Here is an 18,183-nt window from a genome sequence, read left to right on the forward strand (position 1 = left end):
AAGTCTATTAAGTGTTCACACGGTGGGCCATTTTCCTCTGACATCAGAAGCAGGATGTGGAGCTCAAACGGGACGTTACATCATATTTCAGTGTTTCGGGTTATCATTTCTGTAGCCTGATTGATCAGTAACTGAAGAGACAATGAACAGACAACGTCCAGAAAAACACAAGGCATGTTTCTCTCAGATGAGAAAAAACACATTTGATTATCCTAAAGCTACCAACAAGACCATTCGCGAAAAGTCAAGTTATGTCTATTATTATTCAACGCCTGAAACCTACTGAAGGTGTTCTCCACAGCAAATATTCTGGAAAAGTGATACACTTGAGTGTCAAAAGAAGACAGGATTAGATTTTTGTTTTTTTATCTATAAATAAAATATTATATTTCTTACACGTGAAAAATGAACAATGAATAACAGGTAGGCTACCACTGGAGGCGTCCAGGAGCTTTGAATGTGTTGCATTACCTTGAAACACGTCCTCAGTTCCCCCTTGATGTTTATTATCCCTTTTCTTTTAATGCGTCCAAGGAATGGAAAAGATGTAAAATGATGAGAAGTTAGAAACCGGCAGCTGTGGATCAGTGGTTTGTGGTAGTTCATTGTCTTTCAATCGGAGGGAAGTCCTTTTACAACTTACTATGGCTGTGGATCAGTGGTTGGTCATCTCTCAGTCGTCGGTTAGGGGTTCGATCCCCAGCCCATGCATCCAAGTCAAAGTTTTTTTTGGGCAAGACACCTAACCCCAAACAGCTCCCCTTTGAATGTGCTTGGAACATGCTGATGGGAAGTTTGACGCGTCTGCCAGCAATATAATAATGTGACATGTTGTGTATTAAGGGGGCTTGAGGGGTCAGAAGACAACAAAGTGCCATGCAAGTCCAAGTACATTTACCGTTTACAACCATTTAGCACTACAACATTAAAACAGCCTGTGAGCTGTTACCTGAGTGTTCAGTCTGGCGAAAATATCTGCTATGTGAATACTGTAAACATATAGTCGCCACATAAACGCCCACAAGGAATGTCTACCAATCTGCCACAGACAAAAAGGCTTTCAACTTTTCCAGGCCTGTCACAGAATTGTAGGAGAATAACAATGATGTCAAAGATGAAACCATACCAACCCAAACTATGGTCTGCTTAGAAAAAGGAACCTAACTTAGAAAAAGTTTGTCATCGTTACAGTTTAGCTTTCTTGACTGAAAATACTTGTTCTTGGCTCTAAAAGCTGAATTCTTCTTCACACAGCTATGAACGTTAAAAACAACTTTGGTCACATGACTTTTAGGACATCTCTCTTTAAATTCTTAAATAAAGACTTAAATAATAATAGAAAATAGTTATATAGAGATATTCTGCTTAGTAGCACAAATCTAACTTCTTAATGTGATTAATGGAATTACCTCGGAGTAGATCTTAACATTTGATCTGTAGGTGTCCATTTTTAGTTAAAGCAACGTAACTTTAAGGTTATGTCGCTTTTGTCGCCCCCCTGTGGACAAAGTGTAGGCTGTATCTCTTCGATGAGCTCTCACTTTAAATGTGACACAATTCGTTTTTTAATTAAATGTCTAGCATGAAACTTTGATGAAACCTTTCGGCTGAAATAAAAAAAAAGAGGCTGTTTTGGTGGTTGCTGTTAATCATCTGACTCCTACCCTGCAGGAAAAATGGTTCTAACTGTAGTTAAATTATTAGTCTTGTTGTAAATAGTTGTGTTTGATTTTTGGCTCCTATAGATGCATCATAATTCACTTCAGTCGTTTTTATTACAAGCTTAAATATCTCACATAAAGCTGCATAAAGAGAATAATGTTAAGGTTTAATATATTAAGGCCACATTTATACGGGTGTGCAGAGCTTGGCTCACACAACATTTTAGATAATAGCAAACATTATGGTGACAACATCAAAATGTATGATCCAGTAGTTAGTTAGTGTAACCGGACTGTCAATGTTTTCTCCCGTGCCTCGGTCAGGGCGTGGGGTGGGAGTGGATGCTCTGTCATGTGACCGGTGTGTGTGTGTGTGTGTGTGTGTGTGTGTGTGTGTAGCCTACTGAGAGAAGAATGAGAGCAGAATAAGAGCAGACACACTCGTTTCGTTCGCAGGAATAAAAAAAAGACGGACACGAGAAGACTAAAAGTGACAGACATTGCTTTAAAGGTGTGAAAAAAGCTGGTTGTACTCTCGTGTTCTGTCACTATCACAGCCTCTGCTGCCTCTGCTGCCTCTGCTGCTGCTGCTGTTGTTGTCGGCTGTCTACGTCAGCGTCCGCATTCCTCCGCCGTGATTTAAAACAGCTGAGATAAGTTAACAGAAACCAGCTAACTTTAGCACAGTTAGTTAAACATTTATTAATTCAAAAGAAACACCTGAAGGACATTGAAGGAGAGAAGCGGAAGCCAACAAGGAGAGAGGGTTTATCTGCTGTCCTGGACACTGACTGGGTAAGGGCGGATACTGTGTGTGTGTGTGTGTGTGTGTGTGTGTGTGGGGGGGGGGGGGGGGGGGGGGGGGACGTACTGGTATTAAAAAGTTATAACTGTAAGCTGTAATGTTTCTTATAAAGTGGCAGAGGGTCCAAAGGGTTTCACTTACAACTTAGTGGGAAAACATGTTTCATTAGAACTGTGAAAGAGTAGTTTATCTTATTTCTGTTGTCAAAATGATGATAAGCTTATAGTTTGAAAAGTAAGTGGGAAACATAAATTATCTTTACATAAATAGGTCATATTATATTAAAACTCTTCTGCATCCTAATCCTTGCCATGCTCTAGTCTAGTTAATATAATTACTTGTAATAAGGTTAGCTTGCTAAAACTGATTTGACCACATTACAGATATGAAACATAGGCAATAATACCCACAGCTTCTTGAATAACATACAACTGGCCAATTCAATTTCAATCAATCAATACATTTTTATTTGTATAGCGTCAACTCATAGCAAGTCTCGAGACACTTTACAAAAAGCAGGTAAAAGACCTTACTCATTGTTATGTTACAAAAAGCAGGTAAAAGACCTTACTTATTGCTATATTACAAAGATCCGGCCTATCCATCATGAGCACTTTAGCAAAGCAGCAAAAGTTACAGTGGTAAGAAAAAACTGTCTTATTAAAAGGCAGAAATCTTCGGCCGGATCCCCGGCTCATGACGAAACAGCCTTCACAGGCCTAGACTGCGCCGGGCTTGGAAAGGGATAGGGGGAGAGATGGGATAAGATGCAGGAAGAGGGATAGGGAGCAAGGGGGTGGGGGGAGGCAAGCCGTCCATCAACAATCCGGTGGGGAGGGGGTTGTTCTGGCAAGAATTGATTCTTCTCTGACTGATTTCATGTTCATCATGAGAGCCATTCCTGGAAATACAAAACTTTTAAACTTAAATGGCATTATTTGTAAGTGGCAGTGTAAAAGATTAAACTTAATTGTTCCCATTTAGGAATTGCATCATTGCTTATTTTAAAAGCTTACTTACATCTGTAGACTAAAACATACACAAATGAATATACAACTACACCAATCCTTTAACTGTCTATATGGCAACCTAATTGAATGGATATCAAATCTCTGTGTCCTCACTGACAGCACTGATAATATTTCTGCTTATGTGAAGGTTGGTAGATCTGGATCCAGAGCCAGACTCCAGGGTGGAGGTAGGAGGTCAGGCCCGGCCCAGCTCGGGCAGAGATCATGGCAACCTCTCCCGGCTCCGTAGCTCCTCGCTGGAGATCAAAGAGAAAGAAATCCGAGAAAAGGGCTCAGAGATCCTTAGGGAACAGCTGGACGCTGCAAAGAAGGTGTTGTAGCCTACTTTATGCTGACAAAGAATTGTTTGACTTTAAAAAAAAACAAAAAAAAGAGTTGACATTGCAAATTGTGCTTCCTTGTTAATATGATTGTGACATGGTCTACACATTTCAGGAACTGAAACTAAAGGACAGAGAGTGTGAGCGTCTTGCTCAGGTCAGAATTCAGCTGGAGCAGGAGCTGGAGGAGCTGACAGCCAGTCTGTTTGAGGTAAGCAGTAATCATGGCTCTCTGATCAGTGCTCTGTCATTTTCACACATGCCTAAAACACTCAATTTACAACAATAGAAAACTGGAAAGAACACTTGAGACTCAATATGGAGAATATGTAGCCACTTATTGTTTGGCATTTTATAACAAAGTTGTTTATTTGTTGTATAAATAATGCATATACATGTATGCAAAAACACTTAAGCTACATACACTTAAAAATACATTAATTTAAACATATATATCTATGTATATATACAGTATATAAATGACAGTTTCTGCAGCAAATATCTACAACGGAGATCGTTCAAATCATGTGTTGATGTTTCAATGTTAATCACATCAGGAAGCTCACAAGATGGTGAATGAAGCGAATGTCAAACAAGCTGGAGCAGAGAAGCAGTTAAAGGAGGCTCAGGGAAAGGTATGTGTGAAGTTCTTCCTGTATTGAGAATCCATGAGCTGGGTGATTGTATTTATTTATTTTGATGACCCTTTGTGCCAGAGGTGGGGGACTCGAGTCACATGACTTGAGACTTGCTTGACTGACAGTGATAAATGACTTGACTTAGACTTGAGACAGATGACTTTACTTTTAGGACTTAAATTTTGCATTTTTCGAGAAGTGGGGATTTTTTTAGTGGGGTGGGGGGGGGGCGCATGATGAGTGCAATGCGGCGGAGCGCACGCAGCATACCAGCAGCAGAGGCTAGGCCTATGCAACAGGCACTCAGGGCGCGATCACACTGGCAATCTGTACTGTGCCTATAAGCACGCTTCACCCCATGGACGAGCACAGGCACGCAGGTACACAACGCCGACAGCCTTCATTATGGAGAAATATGGGAGTGTTCTATCTAGATCTGACTAACACTCAAAAAAGCCACAATGTAACTTTCATGTTCTCTGTGTTCTCCGATGTGCGGACGCGGACGTGCCTAATTTCTTATTTTTATTTATTTATGTACTTTATATACTTCTGTCTTCAAATAGACTGCTACAGTATTCTATGTCGGACATTTCAGACTAATTGGATGTCACAACTAAAGTTCCTTTCATCACTTTCTCAATATTTCATTTATACCGTGTGTTCCTCCCAGATTGATGTTCTACAAGCAGAGGTGACGGCGCTTAAGACTCTGGTATTGACGTCCACACCTTCTTCACCGAACCGCCAACTGCATCCACAGCTGCAGTCTCCAGGAACCAGGGGAGCCCACAAACATGTTGGCGGTCACATCCGTAACAAGAGCGCGAGCGGCGCGTTTCCACCTTCGTCTGGAAAACCAGAACCTTCCTCAGTTTCCATTCCGCATGCGACCAAAGAGGACCGAGAGGTTACTTGGATGAAGTTTATGAACATGTTTCTCTTTTGAGTGTGTTTCTGACACTTTGGACTTTGTGCTATTCCCGTTTCTAGACTTTATTCCTGTTTTCATTCTCTCTTACCTCTTACCTCTTGACTTGATCCAGGTTCTCTTCGTGTTTTCTGTTTTTCTCAGTACTAACCCTCTCCCTGACTTGTTCTTCCTCCCTGTCTCTGGTTCGCTCTCAGCCTGCTGTTCCTGCTCTTCTCTCTCTGATTCTCTGCCTGGTTCCTGGCCAGTCTGTCAATGTGAGCTTTGACCCTTACTGGCAGCAGCAGGGAGAAGGGCTAGCTACTGACGGCAGACAGGTAACTGCATCACTTCCTCCGGGCCTGACTGGAATTAGCTGCTGGCAGATTGATCTTTTTCTTTGTAAGTTTCTGAGCTCTCATGGGACAGTAAGAAAGTTTTCCTGCTAGCAGCTCAAGGCATAGGGAAATAGACGGCCACCCAGGAAAATTATGAATGTAAACCAACTAACAGGTGGTCACATCCCCAAAACTCTCCTGCTGCTCCACTCAATTCAGCCTTACTTTGCTGCTCTCTCTCTCTCTCTCTCTTTCTCACCTGCTCTCTGACACTCCTCTTACCCCACACTCATTACTCCAGAACTCCAGATTGTCATTGTAATGAGATCCTGGCAGAAAAAAAACAACTCAGTCTCTCTGATTGTTTCAAAACAAGAGCAAGTTAAAGAAGCTTCCCCACTGAAGTAACTTAACCAAATTGTTAATTAATAAGATAAAAGCTTCATCATGACCGTAGGTGCGATGTTTAATTAGTGTGCCATTAATGTGTGGTCACCCAGAATAGCCTACTTACATGCGATCTATACAGATGATGATACCATCAAGCATTTAGCACAACTGCACTTGTGTCCTTTCTGACATCTTTACTGAACTGTTTTTGAATCATACCTTGAGAGGGAATTATTGAGGGTGATAGTTTGTGTTCTGTTTGCAGATGGACTCAATTCTGTACGCCGAGTTCTTGATGTGGAAGGAAAAGTCAAGTCTAGACCGTTCCTCTGCCTTCTTGAGTCGCATCTACAGAGAGGACATCGGACCCTGCCTCTCCTTCACAAGATCTGAGGTCACAATCTCGCTACGCTTTCTGTGTCATGTGCTCACACTTCGCACTTCAAAGCTGTTTTAGCATGAATTATCGTCGTTGTCCACAGCTGTCGCAGCTTGTGCAGAGTGCAGTGGAAAACAACTTGCTGACCATCGAGCCTGTGGCCATGTCAGCGTTACCGATGGTGAAAGCCTCAGCTGTTGAGTGTGGAGGCCCTAAGTGAGTGATCGCATCTATATACCAACTTTGATCCAGTTCTCCTCTCACCATTCACTGCTAAACTCTTATCTGGATTTGTATTCTCCCTTGATGATTAATGGTGAAGCTGAGGTTTTTCACTGTCTTAGAGGGGGTTGAATCAACCGGCACATTTCTAATCACTGTCTGATACCTAAATATTTTTCTTCCAGTGGCTTTAGGGCTGCAATAGAGACGTAAGTCATTTCAGAAAACAATCACCTATTGAGCTTTTTTTTTTTTCACTAACACGTGTAACTGGAGCATGACTTAAACTCTTCCTAAATCTTTAACTTTATAATCCCGACTAGCTTCTCTGCATGTGTTTGGGTGTCATTTTAATGAAGCCTTGAACATTTTCCTCTTTCAGTGACTAACTTTCTCTCACTGTTCACTACCTTTTATCGTGTGTTCTCATGAAGTGTTTATCTCAAAGTCGGCAGACAGAGGATTCATTGTTATCACCCGAGAGCCTCCGTAATAACACGATGATGATATTCCCTGTTGTCTGTAGAAAATGTGCGTTGAGTGGCATGTCGCGCCTGTGCCGACACCGCATTAAACTTGGAGACAAGGGGAGCTACTATTACATTTCCCCTTCCAGTCGAGCACGGGTAACTCTCGCTTTTTCTTTGTGACCTGCATTAGATACACGGCTGAGGCTGCTGCTCATATATAGTGTTACTATATGCAACCTTGTCCTTGTTCCTCCCTTCTAGATCACGGCTGTTTGCAATTTCTTTACTTATATCCGCTACATCCAGCAGGGCTTGGTGAGACATGACGGTAAGTTAAAACACATATTTGAAATACTTCTGAATTTTTGCTTCGTATGGATCACTTTTGCAAACAAGGATTCCATTCAGTGCCACTGACATGTTGTATCTGTTTGTTTTTCCTCATGCAGCGGAGCAGATGTTCTGGGAGGTGATGCGTCTCCGTAGAGAGATGACTGTGGCAAAGTTAGGTTTCTACCCCACAGACCAGGGCTAGAGGACACTGATCATTCCACTAAAACACCATGCAAGACTTGTGAGCCTGTGTTTAACTGGTAACAAGCAGGTCGAGGATCATTTTTCGCCGCAGAGGTTGTAGAGAGCAGGAGAGGCCAATCAACAAGGGAAGCAGACAATGTTGTGTACCACTATTATGCAATAAGACAAAGAATGTAACCAGCACAGACTATAGTTCAGCCCTTGTGTGAGCTTCTGCCAATGAAAGGAGAATTGTTTCTGCTTTGGAGTTCCTACAACTTGTCGAGGTTAAAAACAGATTCTGTGTATCATTTTACCAGGCAAAAATGAGCACAATGAAAAGTTGAAGCAGTGCAGAGTTTCTTACCTCAAATATTACATATTTTAAGAATTATGTAATGCATTGATTGTTGTTATTCATGTGGCTTCCTCAGAATAATTAATGGATGTGTTTTTTTTTTAAATTTTACACTAATGCTCAGTAACATTACGTAGTTACTTTTTTGACTTGACTTTTTGTCTCAGCATGGCCTTAACATCGTTGATGCATTGTTGCACTTCCTCTTCTAGATGCCTTGTAAAAAAAACAAAAAATGAAACCGATGCAGCCTCTCGCAAGAAACCGCTTCACGTTAGCCCGACCTGTGCTTAATAATCGGATGTATGATTAATGAAATGGTAATGACACCACACCTCCCTGTTCAATATGGTTTCACAGTAAGTCAGAAAAAGAACAAGCTTTAACACAAGTGATGCAATACACACAACAGTTGCCATTGTATTTTTGCATGTCTGCAGAACAGTATGTATTTACAATAAAAGCCATAAATGACTTTGCATGAATGCAGTAAATAGCCATAATTATGCAATGTATTTTGATTGTACCTCATAGTGTAGATTAATTACAGACCCCCCCCCCCCCCCCCCCCCCCCCCACAAACAGTTTCTTGAAGGTAAAAATGAAGGCTTTACAGAAAGTGCAATATCTGCTTCTTAGCCCTCTTTTTTGGGGCCTTGGGGATCCTGACCCCAGAGTACTGGTGAATAAATGTGTCTCTGGTGTAAACACTCCATTAAAGACAAGCCAGTGGAGTCTTTGTCACCTTTGTACTGTGTGTGATTAATTGGTCTTTGAACAGAATCTGATAGCAGAGAAAAGGACCTGCTGGTTTTACTGTGTTGTCAGGTCTTTATTGACTTGTAATTTACAAACAAGGACTCTTGGAGTAAGTTAATGTTAAACCTGTGCAGTGATACAGAGATGTGGATTCAGATTAATTCAGGTCACTGCCAGGAAGTGACTGTTTGCCCTAACAAAAATAAAGCTCTCAAACCCACATTATGCACTGTTACCTCACAGGTTTGTAAGCAGGAATCAGGGCAGTGGCACTGAGGGACACTAAGATCATATCCTGCTCAGAGGGGCTTTAAGGTATGAAAATCTGTTTTTGGTTCTGACATTCCAGTAAGATTTTAGTTTCCGGAAAGAACGGTTTTATGTAAGCTTGTTATTCTATTTTTATGGCCTCATCATACAGATTACCACCTTAAAAACAGTTTGACTCACCGAATAGGAAGTGACATACTGGGAGTCATGGGACAAAAACATTCTGCCAAGTGAGCAGGAAACCACATGGATACATTTAATATAAAATAGTTTTCTACAGCGTGGTATAAACAAAATATTCCACCACTATAGACAGTTTGAAAGATGTCCACATATAACCATTATAAGAAGAAAACATACTGAAGACAGTTAGATATATTCATTTAACTCGAGAACATTTCAACAAAAGTGGACCAAATTAACTTTGCCCCTGACAACACGCTGCATTGATTAACTCTTCTTTCTTTGGGAAGTATCTGAAAAAGAAAGTATCGTTATTGTGACTTAAAAAGACTTCACAATTACAGATTTGTTTCTTATATTTTCACCAATACAAGCAAGTTAAACAAGATGTTTTTAACAGAACTTGCAGAGCTAAAGTTATCAGAAAGTCTTTGTTTGAAGAATCAGTTTAGAATTTGTTGCCGCTTTAGTAAATAGTTCTACAGTATTGGTATCAAAAGTTCAATCTGGACCGGGATGGTGCACTTTGAATATATTTCTCTCTTCAGTGACTCACCTTCGATAACAGAACATGATCAACAGCAGCACAGCCACACCACCGATCACTATGATCACTGCGGTGACCACAGAGACAGCTGACTGCGAGAAGGGCTCTGAAGAAGTGCATAGAAACATAAAAAACAAAAGTGCATAACAAAAAGAAGACATTTATCACCAAACAAGGAAATGATCTGAACAGACCTGAGCAGATGAAGGAGCCTGGTGTGTTGAGGCACTCCAGGTTTTGTTGGCAAAGAGAACTTTGTTCTTCACATTCATTAATATCTGCAACGGTCAAAAACAGTCGTCAATAGGTTGTTGACTTTTTCACTCATGAGGGTTGTTATTCACAAACTGACATTCGTCTTTTAGTTGAATCAAGTTGTAAAAAGCTGACAAAGCAAATTAAATTAATCACAATTCAGTAGCTATTCTGAAGCGTATTGTTGACATTACATTGTTCCCACTTTTTTTTTTCACTAGACTATTTTTAGCATTAAAGAAATCTCCCTTATTTTGGCTCTAAACATCCAGTATGTAGTATCTGCGTTTAGGGGTCTCTCAATTGAAACAATGAAGAAGGTTTAAAATGATGACGTGAAGAAATGTGGGATCACGGAAGTTGTTACCAGTTTTCTCGATGAAAGTCTCGATGTGACTCAGGCAGTTTTAGCTTTCACAGAAGAGGTCATCTTTTTAAGTTTTATTCAAGTTGTGAACAGTTTATTTTTACTCGTACTTAGAATCATTTACGCTAGTTAACATAAGCAGTTTGCTGACATCCCTCTCAGTTTAAAAAAGTATCACCTGATGAGACAGTCGACTGAATAAGATGCAGCGCTACCTTGAATGAATAGCATGTTTCTCTGGGTTACAACAGTGTTCATTATTGGGGATAATGGAAGTACATGATACGTCAATAAAATAAAGATAGCCAGAAACATTTTGATGCTAAAATGTCCTTCAACAGTGAAACTTGACTATTGAAAGCAATGTCAAGAATAAACTTTAAATCATCGGCATGAGAGACCACTATGCATGAACTTCATCAGCAACAGTTTAAGTTCACATTGAAATCTTAACGTGATAAAAACAATGGTTTGTGAAATGGTGTTCTGCACACATTAACAACATGTATGTTTTTAGAAATACCACAATTATAGACTTGCCCATGCCCTATTTTAAGTTTTGTACCTTCACATGTGGGGGGTTTGGGGCTCCATTGCTGGCTGTTAGGATCACACTTGACAGATGAAGATCCCAACAGTTTAAAGCCAGCGCGACACTGGTACAAAATCGCCGAGTCACAGAGGAGAGAGTAGCCGGATTGAATCCTGGGAATGGGCCCACAGCTGGGGTCTGGAAGAGAGACATCAGGCATGTTGATGGTTGTGAACACACAACCGACAAACTCAAGGTGTCTTCTTTTCAGCCTCCTCACCTGTGTCAGGTTCTTTCCATGGGCTGACGTCGAGTTTGGAGATGAGCGGGTGTGAACAGGCCAGCATGTCCTCTGGTCTCTCCGTACGGGAGAACGGGTCAGCAGGGACGTGAGTGATGTGGCTGTTGTCACAAATGATGCGGGACAGAGAAACGGTGTGGAGGTGTCTCCTCTGGGTGCTGGTGAACAATCCTTCCCTCTCCCACCAAAACCTTGCGAGACAGAGACAGGTTAAGATTGCTCCACCTGCTTCATCATGGTCATAATTTCACACCAGCAGTCACACAGGGTATTTTTTTTCTTCTTACCTGTCCCCGTCCCTCAGTGCTCTGAATTGTCTCGCCAGCAGGCAGGACAGGAGTGGGCCGACTCGACCTCCAGGTAGAGCGGGCTCAGAGATGGCCCCTACCCACACATCAATATTGTGTGGTGTCCCGTACAGCAGCTGGAGTTTGTGAGCCAAGGTGAAGTTACTCAAAATGTCAGCCAGTTCAGATGTAGTGTTGGGAACAGAGAGGCTGCAGAACTTTCTCCATGAGCAGTATCCTGATGTGTGAGATGGGACAGGCAGCAGGAGATTAAAGGTGAAACAGGTGAGATAATGACAGGAGGGCTTTAAGAAGAAATTTCAACCATGATGTCTGATCGGATTGGACTATTTCATTTCCTTTTCATTTGTTCCGAACATATCAAAACACACAATGTTCACAGAAAAAAAAAAAACGATTCACAATTTATCGCAATCCATGTTCGGAAAGGAGCAGGGAGAAGAATAAATCTTATAGAGAGTCAGTATATTATCTGTGATGGATTACAGTGTACACCTTGGTCCCTTAAGACGTTAAATCCTGGGATTACTCTCCTCTGTTTTTTAGGCCAAAAAAAGAAAGGTTTTACTGCAAGTGGCACTGCCGTCTATTTCATAATTTCTGGAAAAAGGCTTAACTCTATTTATAATGAAGAAATACAAATCTTTTTGTCATTATTTTTTGTGCTGAATCATTCAGACAAAGAGTTAACTTTGAAACGAGTCCTACAAAAAACTCTTTACCAAGCTTTCCATATAAGCAAAGGGTTGATATATTTTCAAGCCTCGACCCCTCCTGCTATGCTCTCCAGAAGGTGTCACACACTTTCTTATAATTTCTTTATAAATTCTGCACTCTGCAGTCTATGCTTTGCATCTACACGCTACAAGGGGAGCTCTCTTTTTTACTAAAACACGTTTGTGGTACTCATAGTTCTGAGGAAGACATTTCTATAGGAAGATTAAGTCTTCCAGTTGGTAGCCTATAAGCTTGGGTATAGTCTCCCAAATGAGCTTTAGGACTTGGGACTTAGTTGACTCTATCCAAAAGATAGAGAGTGTTCTTTAGTTTCCTTATTATTTCTATAGCTCGCTAACCTCCACTAGCTCTCTTTTTCTTTTTCTCTGTTGCTTTGAGAGGCTCCAACATTAACATCAATAAATCAGCTTAGTAAAAAGGCCTCAAACGTCCCCCCCATAACCCTTATTATTGTGCTCTTATATTGTAAGTTTAGCACTTTAGAAATTAGGACGAAGAATTTACCCTAGTGTAAAGTGTTATGTATCACGCTCTTAGTATTTTCTGTAATGTGTCAAATGATAATTTTAAGCATCTTGGGATTAGGGATCTGAACCACAGTTTTTTGAAAGTCAACATCAGAGGAAGGATAGTACCTGGCAGGCCGTGATCGCGGCCTCTCTGAAGGTTAAGGGCCCCGAGGTCCAGAGGCATCCCGCCTTGTGCCTGAAACAGCCTTTCTGTCAGCTCCTCCACCATCATTTGACCTGGTGTCTGCAGTTTGGCGGGAGACAGCAGCAGGCCGCGCAGGACAGGGTCTATACCACCTGACAAAAAAAGAGAAAAACAAGCAGAAATAGAAAAAATAGAAAAACATAAGCAATTACAATGTACTGCATGGTTGTTTACCTTCCTGTACAACCCTCCAAGAAGCAAACAGTGAGTGGTGCAGAGGCAGCGGGGCATGTTGGGAGTCAGTAGTGTATCCTGGTCCCAGCCTGTTTACAACAGGATGCACTGTCACATGGGCGAATCGAAATGCAGCAGCCGCAAAGGCGTTAGCAATGCTGGGATCCACCTCAGGATTGTAACCCTCATAGGGTGGCATCAGATGAGACATGGTGATCTCACCGAGGACCAGCGGTAAGTAGTGGTTCCAAGTTAGGATCTGGAATGATAAAGGCAGCAAGTCCAAGTGCTGGGAGAGCAAACATAGGTATATACGACCAGATGTCTAGTTGAAGCTGCTGCTGATACCTGATGAATGGCTCCCAAAATCTTGCGGGCTTCCTGATAAAGGGTGTCTGGACTCCAGTGAGGGTTGAGCAGGTGCAGCTCTTTTACCAACCGGTTGTGCTCTCTCAGAAACAGCGTGTGCAGGGCGATCATTCCCAGATGCTCATTGGCTCTTGAGTCACCTGTGAATAATGAATCATGACAACTCCAGTGAAGCCTCCAGAGTACAGAAAGCTCAATGCATTGACTCACTCACCAGCATGAAAGCAGGATGTGGTATTCTTCTGATGCGTCGATCTGTCCCACTCCCCTGAAGTGGTGGAGTTTCGAGGGCCACATGGGTCCAGGTGAGCCTGCAGGCGAGGCAGGAATGGCATGTAGGCGAGCTCCTGGTCCAAGTGCTGGGAGTTATGGGCCATCATGCCCAGAGGAGAGGAGTGGTTTCTCAGAGCCGAAGCCAGGCTGGCGGAGCTGCCATACACCATGCTTGCATCTACAAAGGAGGTGATGGCGTTGAGCTGCTCTCGCTGGCGGTGAGATAAGATTCCAGAGACACAGCTGGGAGCAGAGCGGAAGAAAGGCATACAGCTCTGGATGCCATAGCGAGGATCTGATAGAGGGATCTGGAAAAAGAATGACTCTCAATGGTTCTCTTTGCATTCACTGTTCGCAGCTCATTGAAAATGCTTTGGAAACACCACCTTAGTATTACTTTAATAAGTGTTGCTGGTTTTTCAACATTTGATAGAAAACTTTTGCTTAAAATGTGGGAGTACTCTAAGATAAAAGGAAGGGGACAGAAAACCTAAGCAACCCTGAGGAACACCTGATAGTCGCTTACAAAACAGCGACAAAAACGGCTCCTCCTCACTTCAACTCTCTCATCCAGGTCTACACTCCCTCCCGCCCACTATACGCTCTGCCGATGAAAGGCGTCTGATCCAACCTTCACAACAGGGTCCTAAGTCTCTGACTAGACTCTTCTCCTCTGTCGCCTCCCGGTGGTGGAATGAACTTCCAAACTCCATTCGATCTGCTGAGTCCCCTTGCACCTTTAAGAAAAAGCTAAAGACCCAGCTCTTTCATGAATACCTACAACCTTAATGATGATGACGATGGTCTCGATATTATTGATGGTGATGATGGTTGTGACGATGGTATTTGTTTGATAAACGATGACTTTTAAGATGGTTTCTATACTGATTAGAGCTCTCAAGAACTGCCGTCAATGTTGTGCTTTGCCTCTGGTCACTTCCTGTCAGCACCTGTGTGTCCAATCAGACTCAAAGCTGATCGTTTGCTCTGACTGACATTGTTTTCTTTTTTCTAGATCCTTGCTTGTGTTGTATTTACTCTCTGATGTACATCGTTTGGGATAAAAGCGTCTGCTAAGTGAGTTGTAGAATGTAGAATGTAGTAACATGCACCTGTATGGGGAAGCAAGGTGTGTCCCGACTGCAGGTGCGTGTGCAGTCAGCTCCGTTTCTGAACGAAGCTGTACTGGGGCTTTGAGGTGTCAGCACTATGTCATGGTCTATCCACTGACCCCACTCGACCAGCAGGTGGGACAATGTGGAGTCTAGAGAGATGTTATCATTGTGAGTGAACAGCACCTCCTGAGACACCAGCCGCACCTAAACAACAGACATATTTTCTGAGTTACTGGAGCTGACATAACAGGGAAGAATTGACTAGAGCTGCAGGACTCTTACCGGAGGCAGAGTGGTGTTATGGTAGTTGTGCTCTGGATCCCAGCCTCTGGGCATTCCCCACTCATCCTCGTACTCTGGAGGCAGCCAGCGGGAGTAAGGTATGTTTGCAGCCCCCCATCTGGGATGCCTTCTAAACACCAACAGAACAGAACAGACACAGGTAAAAAATAAGTTTAAAATAATACAAATAAAAAAGCTGGAAGAAATGGCTCTGTAGTTATGTGCTATGTGTGTGTTTTTAAGAGGATTTAAAGTCAGTTGAAGATGCCTTAAAGAAAAAAAAGAAACATAACCTACACAACAAAAAGCAGAATTATCCCTGCCCCCTCATAAGTTACCCCCCAAAAAAAAGAATTAATGTGAAAAATTCCTAAATTTCAAAGATTTCAAAGACTGTACATTTTAGAAAAATACAATTCCAAAGAAAGTTGAAAATAATTCCATCCCAAATTCCTGAAAGTGTGCACAAATTCACAATGGAAATACCCAAGAGTTCCTTAAATTTCCGGACATGTCCTTAAAGTTTACAAAAAAATCTGCAAGAAATCCCCAAATGTTCTACATATTCCTGATTGATATTGCTGAAAGTCTCCAAAAGATTTGCAAGAAAACATGTTGCAAAGTTTCAAAACATTCACGAAAATTCCCCAAATCCCTAGGAAAATTCCCAGATATTTTCGAGGGGAAAAATATGTGAGAGTTCCTGAAAACTCCCTGGAAATATGATAAAATTGTGACTGCAAAGTTTCCAAAGATTCGTCATTAAAGTTTCTGAAAATTTGATGGGAACATTTTCATAATTCCGCTTGAAAATTCCAGGTAAAGTTTCCAAAGATTCATTGGAATTTCTGGAAATGTCTGGGAAAAATTCAAGGGATCTCTAAATTCGCAACACAAATTCCCAAAAGTTTCTGAGACTATTTGCCAAAAATATGGAATATTTCCAAAAATGTCTAAATAATTCCGTGGAAAATTCCCCTGAAAGTTACTGGGATAATTCCCCCAAATTCATAGGAATGTATGCAAAAATTCCCAACAAAGAATTGTGAAAGTTTCCACAAATTGACAACAAAAATTCTTAAAGGTTTTAAAAAATTCCAGACAAAACTTCATGACAAAATTATGAAATTACTGGGAAAATTCCAGAAAAAGATTCCAAAGATTCCCATGAAAATTCCGCAAAATTTCCTGGAAAGTTTCCCAAAAAATTCTGTTTAAGATTTAAAAAAATCCAAATTAAATTCCCAGGAATTTTAATGAATTCTCATATATACCACCAGTGAACCCTGTAATCAATCAATACTTTTATAGCACTTGCCTGTTGTTGCACTCTCCTGTGAGGGATCTGTAGCGATTTGATAGACAGTCAGTGTCACAGCTGGGTCTTTGAAGCTCAGTGGAGCAGCCTGTCGCCTGCAGCAGGTTCTCCACATCTCCTTCACTCAGAAGCTCTTTAGAAATATACAGTGTTATACAGTTATATAAAATATATAAAATCATAATAAAAAAAACATCAATCCTTAATAAAAACAAAGAGAAAATGACAGACTTGGGTCAGAGAGGAACAATCTCCAGGAATCTAAAGATGCTTGAACTGGATTTTGACTATTTTGTGGCTCTACTGGTTGAAAGAAGACATTTTGTGAAAAATAGGATCCCTGTTTGTTTTGAGTATCAAATACAGAAAAGCTACGAAATCTGGTGTTTTATATTGGGATTAAATATTTAGAGAGTCAGTAAACACCAGAACATTAATCTGTTACCCAAAATATACAGTATTATACATACTGAGAAATGTATAGAGGGACTAGCATGAAAGTGAAGTACTACACGAGTTCCCTAATGCAGGAACATATCTTTGTGTTGCATGTAAAGCTGTTCAGTACCATGAGGACTTGGTATCGTCATAGTGTGGGTGTAGACCATCTCTCTGATCAGCTCCACTGTGTTGTCCAGCAGTTCGGCAGCCCAGATCTGTGTCCTGGTTCTGGCTTCAGTCTGTTTAAACTGAGCCAGCAGGTCATTGGGTCTTAAAGCTCCTTCGGACAGAGACTTCTTCACCCTGGAAACATCAATTTTTCTTATCAATTCCATGACGCTAAAGAGGAAAATTATATTGGATTTTTTTTCTATTCCAAAATATACCGTAGTACACAAGTTACTTGTACCTTTCACTTGTGCGTGCATATGCCGCATCGGTCAGCTTGATCGCCCTCTGAAGAGCCTCCTTCACAAACACAGAGCCTGGATACACAGTTTCTGAAATCCCTAGAAAAAGGAAAACAAAGTTTGAAAGTCACCTCAGAACCAGATCTCACTTGTTAATGATCAAAATGAAATCCTACCTGAGTTGTTCTGAGAAACTGCATCCATTGAAGCATGCTCAGGGAAGGAAAGTAGGACAAGAGCCAGTCCAAGCAGACAGACGGACACCTGAGATTCAAACACCTCACTGAATATCTCAAGAAATGTTGTACTTTAACCTGCTGGACTGGTAACTCATTTAAAGAACAAAGAACTCACCATAGGTGCTCTGTCCATCTAGAGCATTTAAATTGTTCCGCACAGAGAAAACCAATCACGCTTATAGCATCTTACTGCTTTGCTGACCCTAACTCATTTTGAGAGACAACCGAGGAATATGTGTGCAAGCCTGTCCGTGTGACTCCAAGCATCTAGGATGCCATTTATACACTGGCAGCAAAGCCAACAGGTATGTGCAGAATCCCCTTATCTGTCCTCTTGGTGACAGGAACCCAACATCAAACACTGGACTCACTGCCTCAACCTAATACCCTTTCAAATCAAATGTACTTCTGTCCTCTCAGCCATGATGAAAACCCTCTGTCATATTTGAGTCTGTCAAATTAAATTAAACTATTCTACCCATCCCTGCTGAGAAGAGAGAATGAACATCTTTGTTGCAGTTGAAATATTGAAAAGTGAAGCGACTTTATT

The 18,183-nt window shown here is 41.4% G+C and overlaps 2 protein-coding genes across 3 annotated transcripts; one reads left to right on the top strand and one right to left on the bottom strand.

The window, feature by feature from the left end:
* The first annotated feature begins 3,627 nt into the window (after window positions 1-3,627).
* Window positions 3,628-8,761, top strand: rab3il1 (RAB3A interacting protein (rabin3)-like 1). Its single transcript, XM_061035587.1, has 9 exons — window positions 3,628-3,808; window positions 3,933-4,028; window positions 4,375-4,452; window positions 5,129-5,365; window positions 6,359-6,487; window positions 6,576-6,688; window positions 7,221-7,320; window positions 7,426-7,492; window positions 7,614-8,761. The coding sequence occupies exons 3-9, from the start codon at window positions 4,387-4,389 to the stop codon at window positions 7,697-7,699; spliced, it is 798 nt and encodes a 265-aa protein (XP_060891570.1). The 5' UTR covers window positions 3,628-3,808; window positions 3,933-4,028; window positions 4,375-4,386; the 3' UTR covers window positions 7,700-8,761.
* A 537-nt stretch (window positions 8,762-9,298) lies between these two features.
* On the bottom strand, window positions 9,299-17,932 carry epx (eosinophil peroxidase). 2 transcript variants are annotated; one of them, XM_061035547.1, is made up of 17 exons: window positions 17,749-17,932; window positions 17,571-17,658; window positions 17,394-17,493; window positions 17,112-17,287; window positions 16,544-16,676; window positions 15,226-15,355; window positions 14,941-15,147; window positions 13,770-14,136; window positions 13,535-13,695; window positions 13,187-13,445; window positions 12,934-13,104; window positions 11,540-11,777; window positions 11,232-11,443; window positions 10,985-11,149; window positions 9,992-10,075; window positions 9,807-9,903; window positions 9,299-9,543 (listed from the first exon to the last, which is right to left on the bottom strand). In XM_061035547.1, exons 1-17 carry the CDS (start codon window positions 17,764-17,766, stop codon window positions 9,486-9,488), a joined length of 2,664 nt encoding a protein of 887 aa, XP_060891530.1. In that variant the 5' UTR covers window positions 17,767-17,932; the 3' UTR covers window positions 9,299-9,485. The 2 variants fall into 2 exon arrangements, with proteins under 2 accessions (XP_060891530.1, XP_060891532.1); XM_061035549.1 differs by lacking the exon at window positions 17,749-17,932 and having other exon boundaries at window positions 17,371-17,493; window positions 17,571-17,608.
* Between the last annotated feature and the right edge of the window lie 251 nt (window positions 17,933-18,183).

The sequence above is a fragment of the Labrus mixtus genome, chromosome 4 (assembly GCF_963584025.1).
Source record: "Labrus mixtus chromosome 4, fLabMix1.1, whole genome shotgun sequence".
In the NCBI taxonomy this organism is placed as follows: domain Eukaryota; kingdom Metazoa; phylum Chordata; class Actinopteri; order Labriformes; family Labridae; genus Labrus; species Labrus mixtus.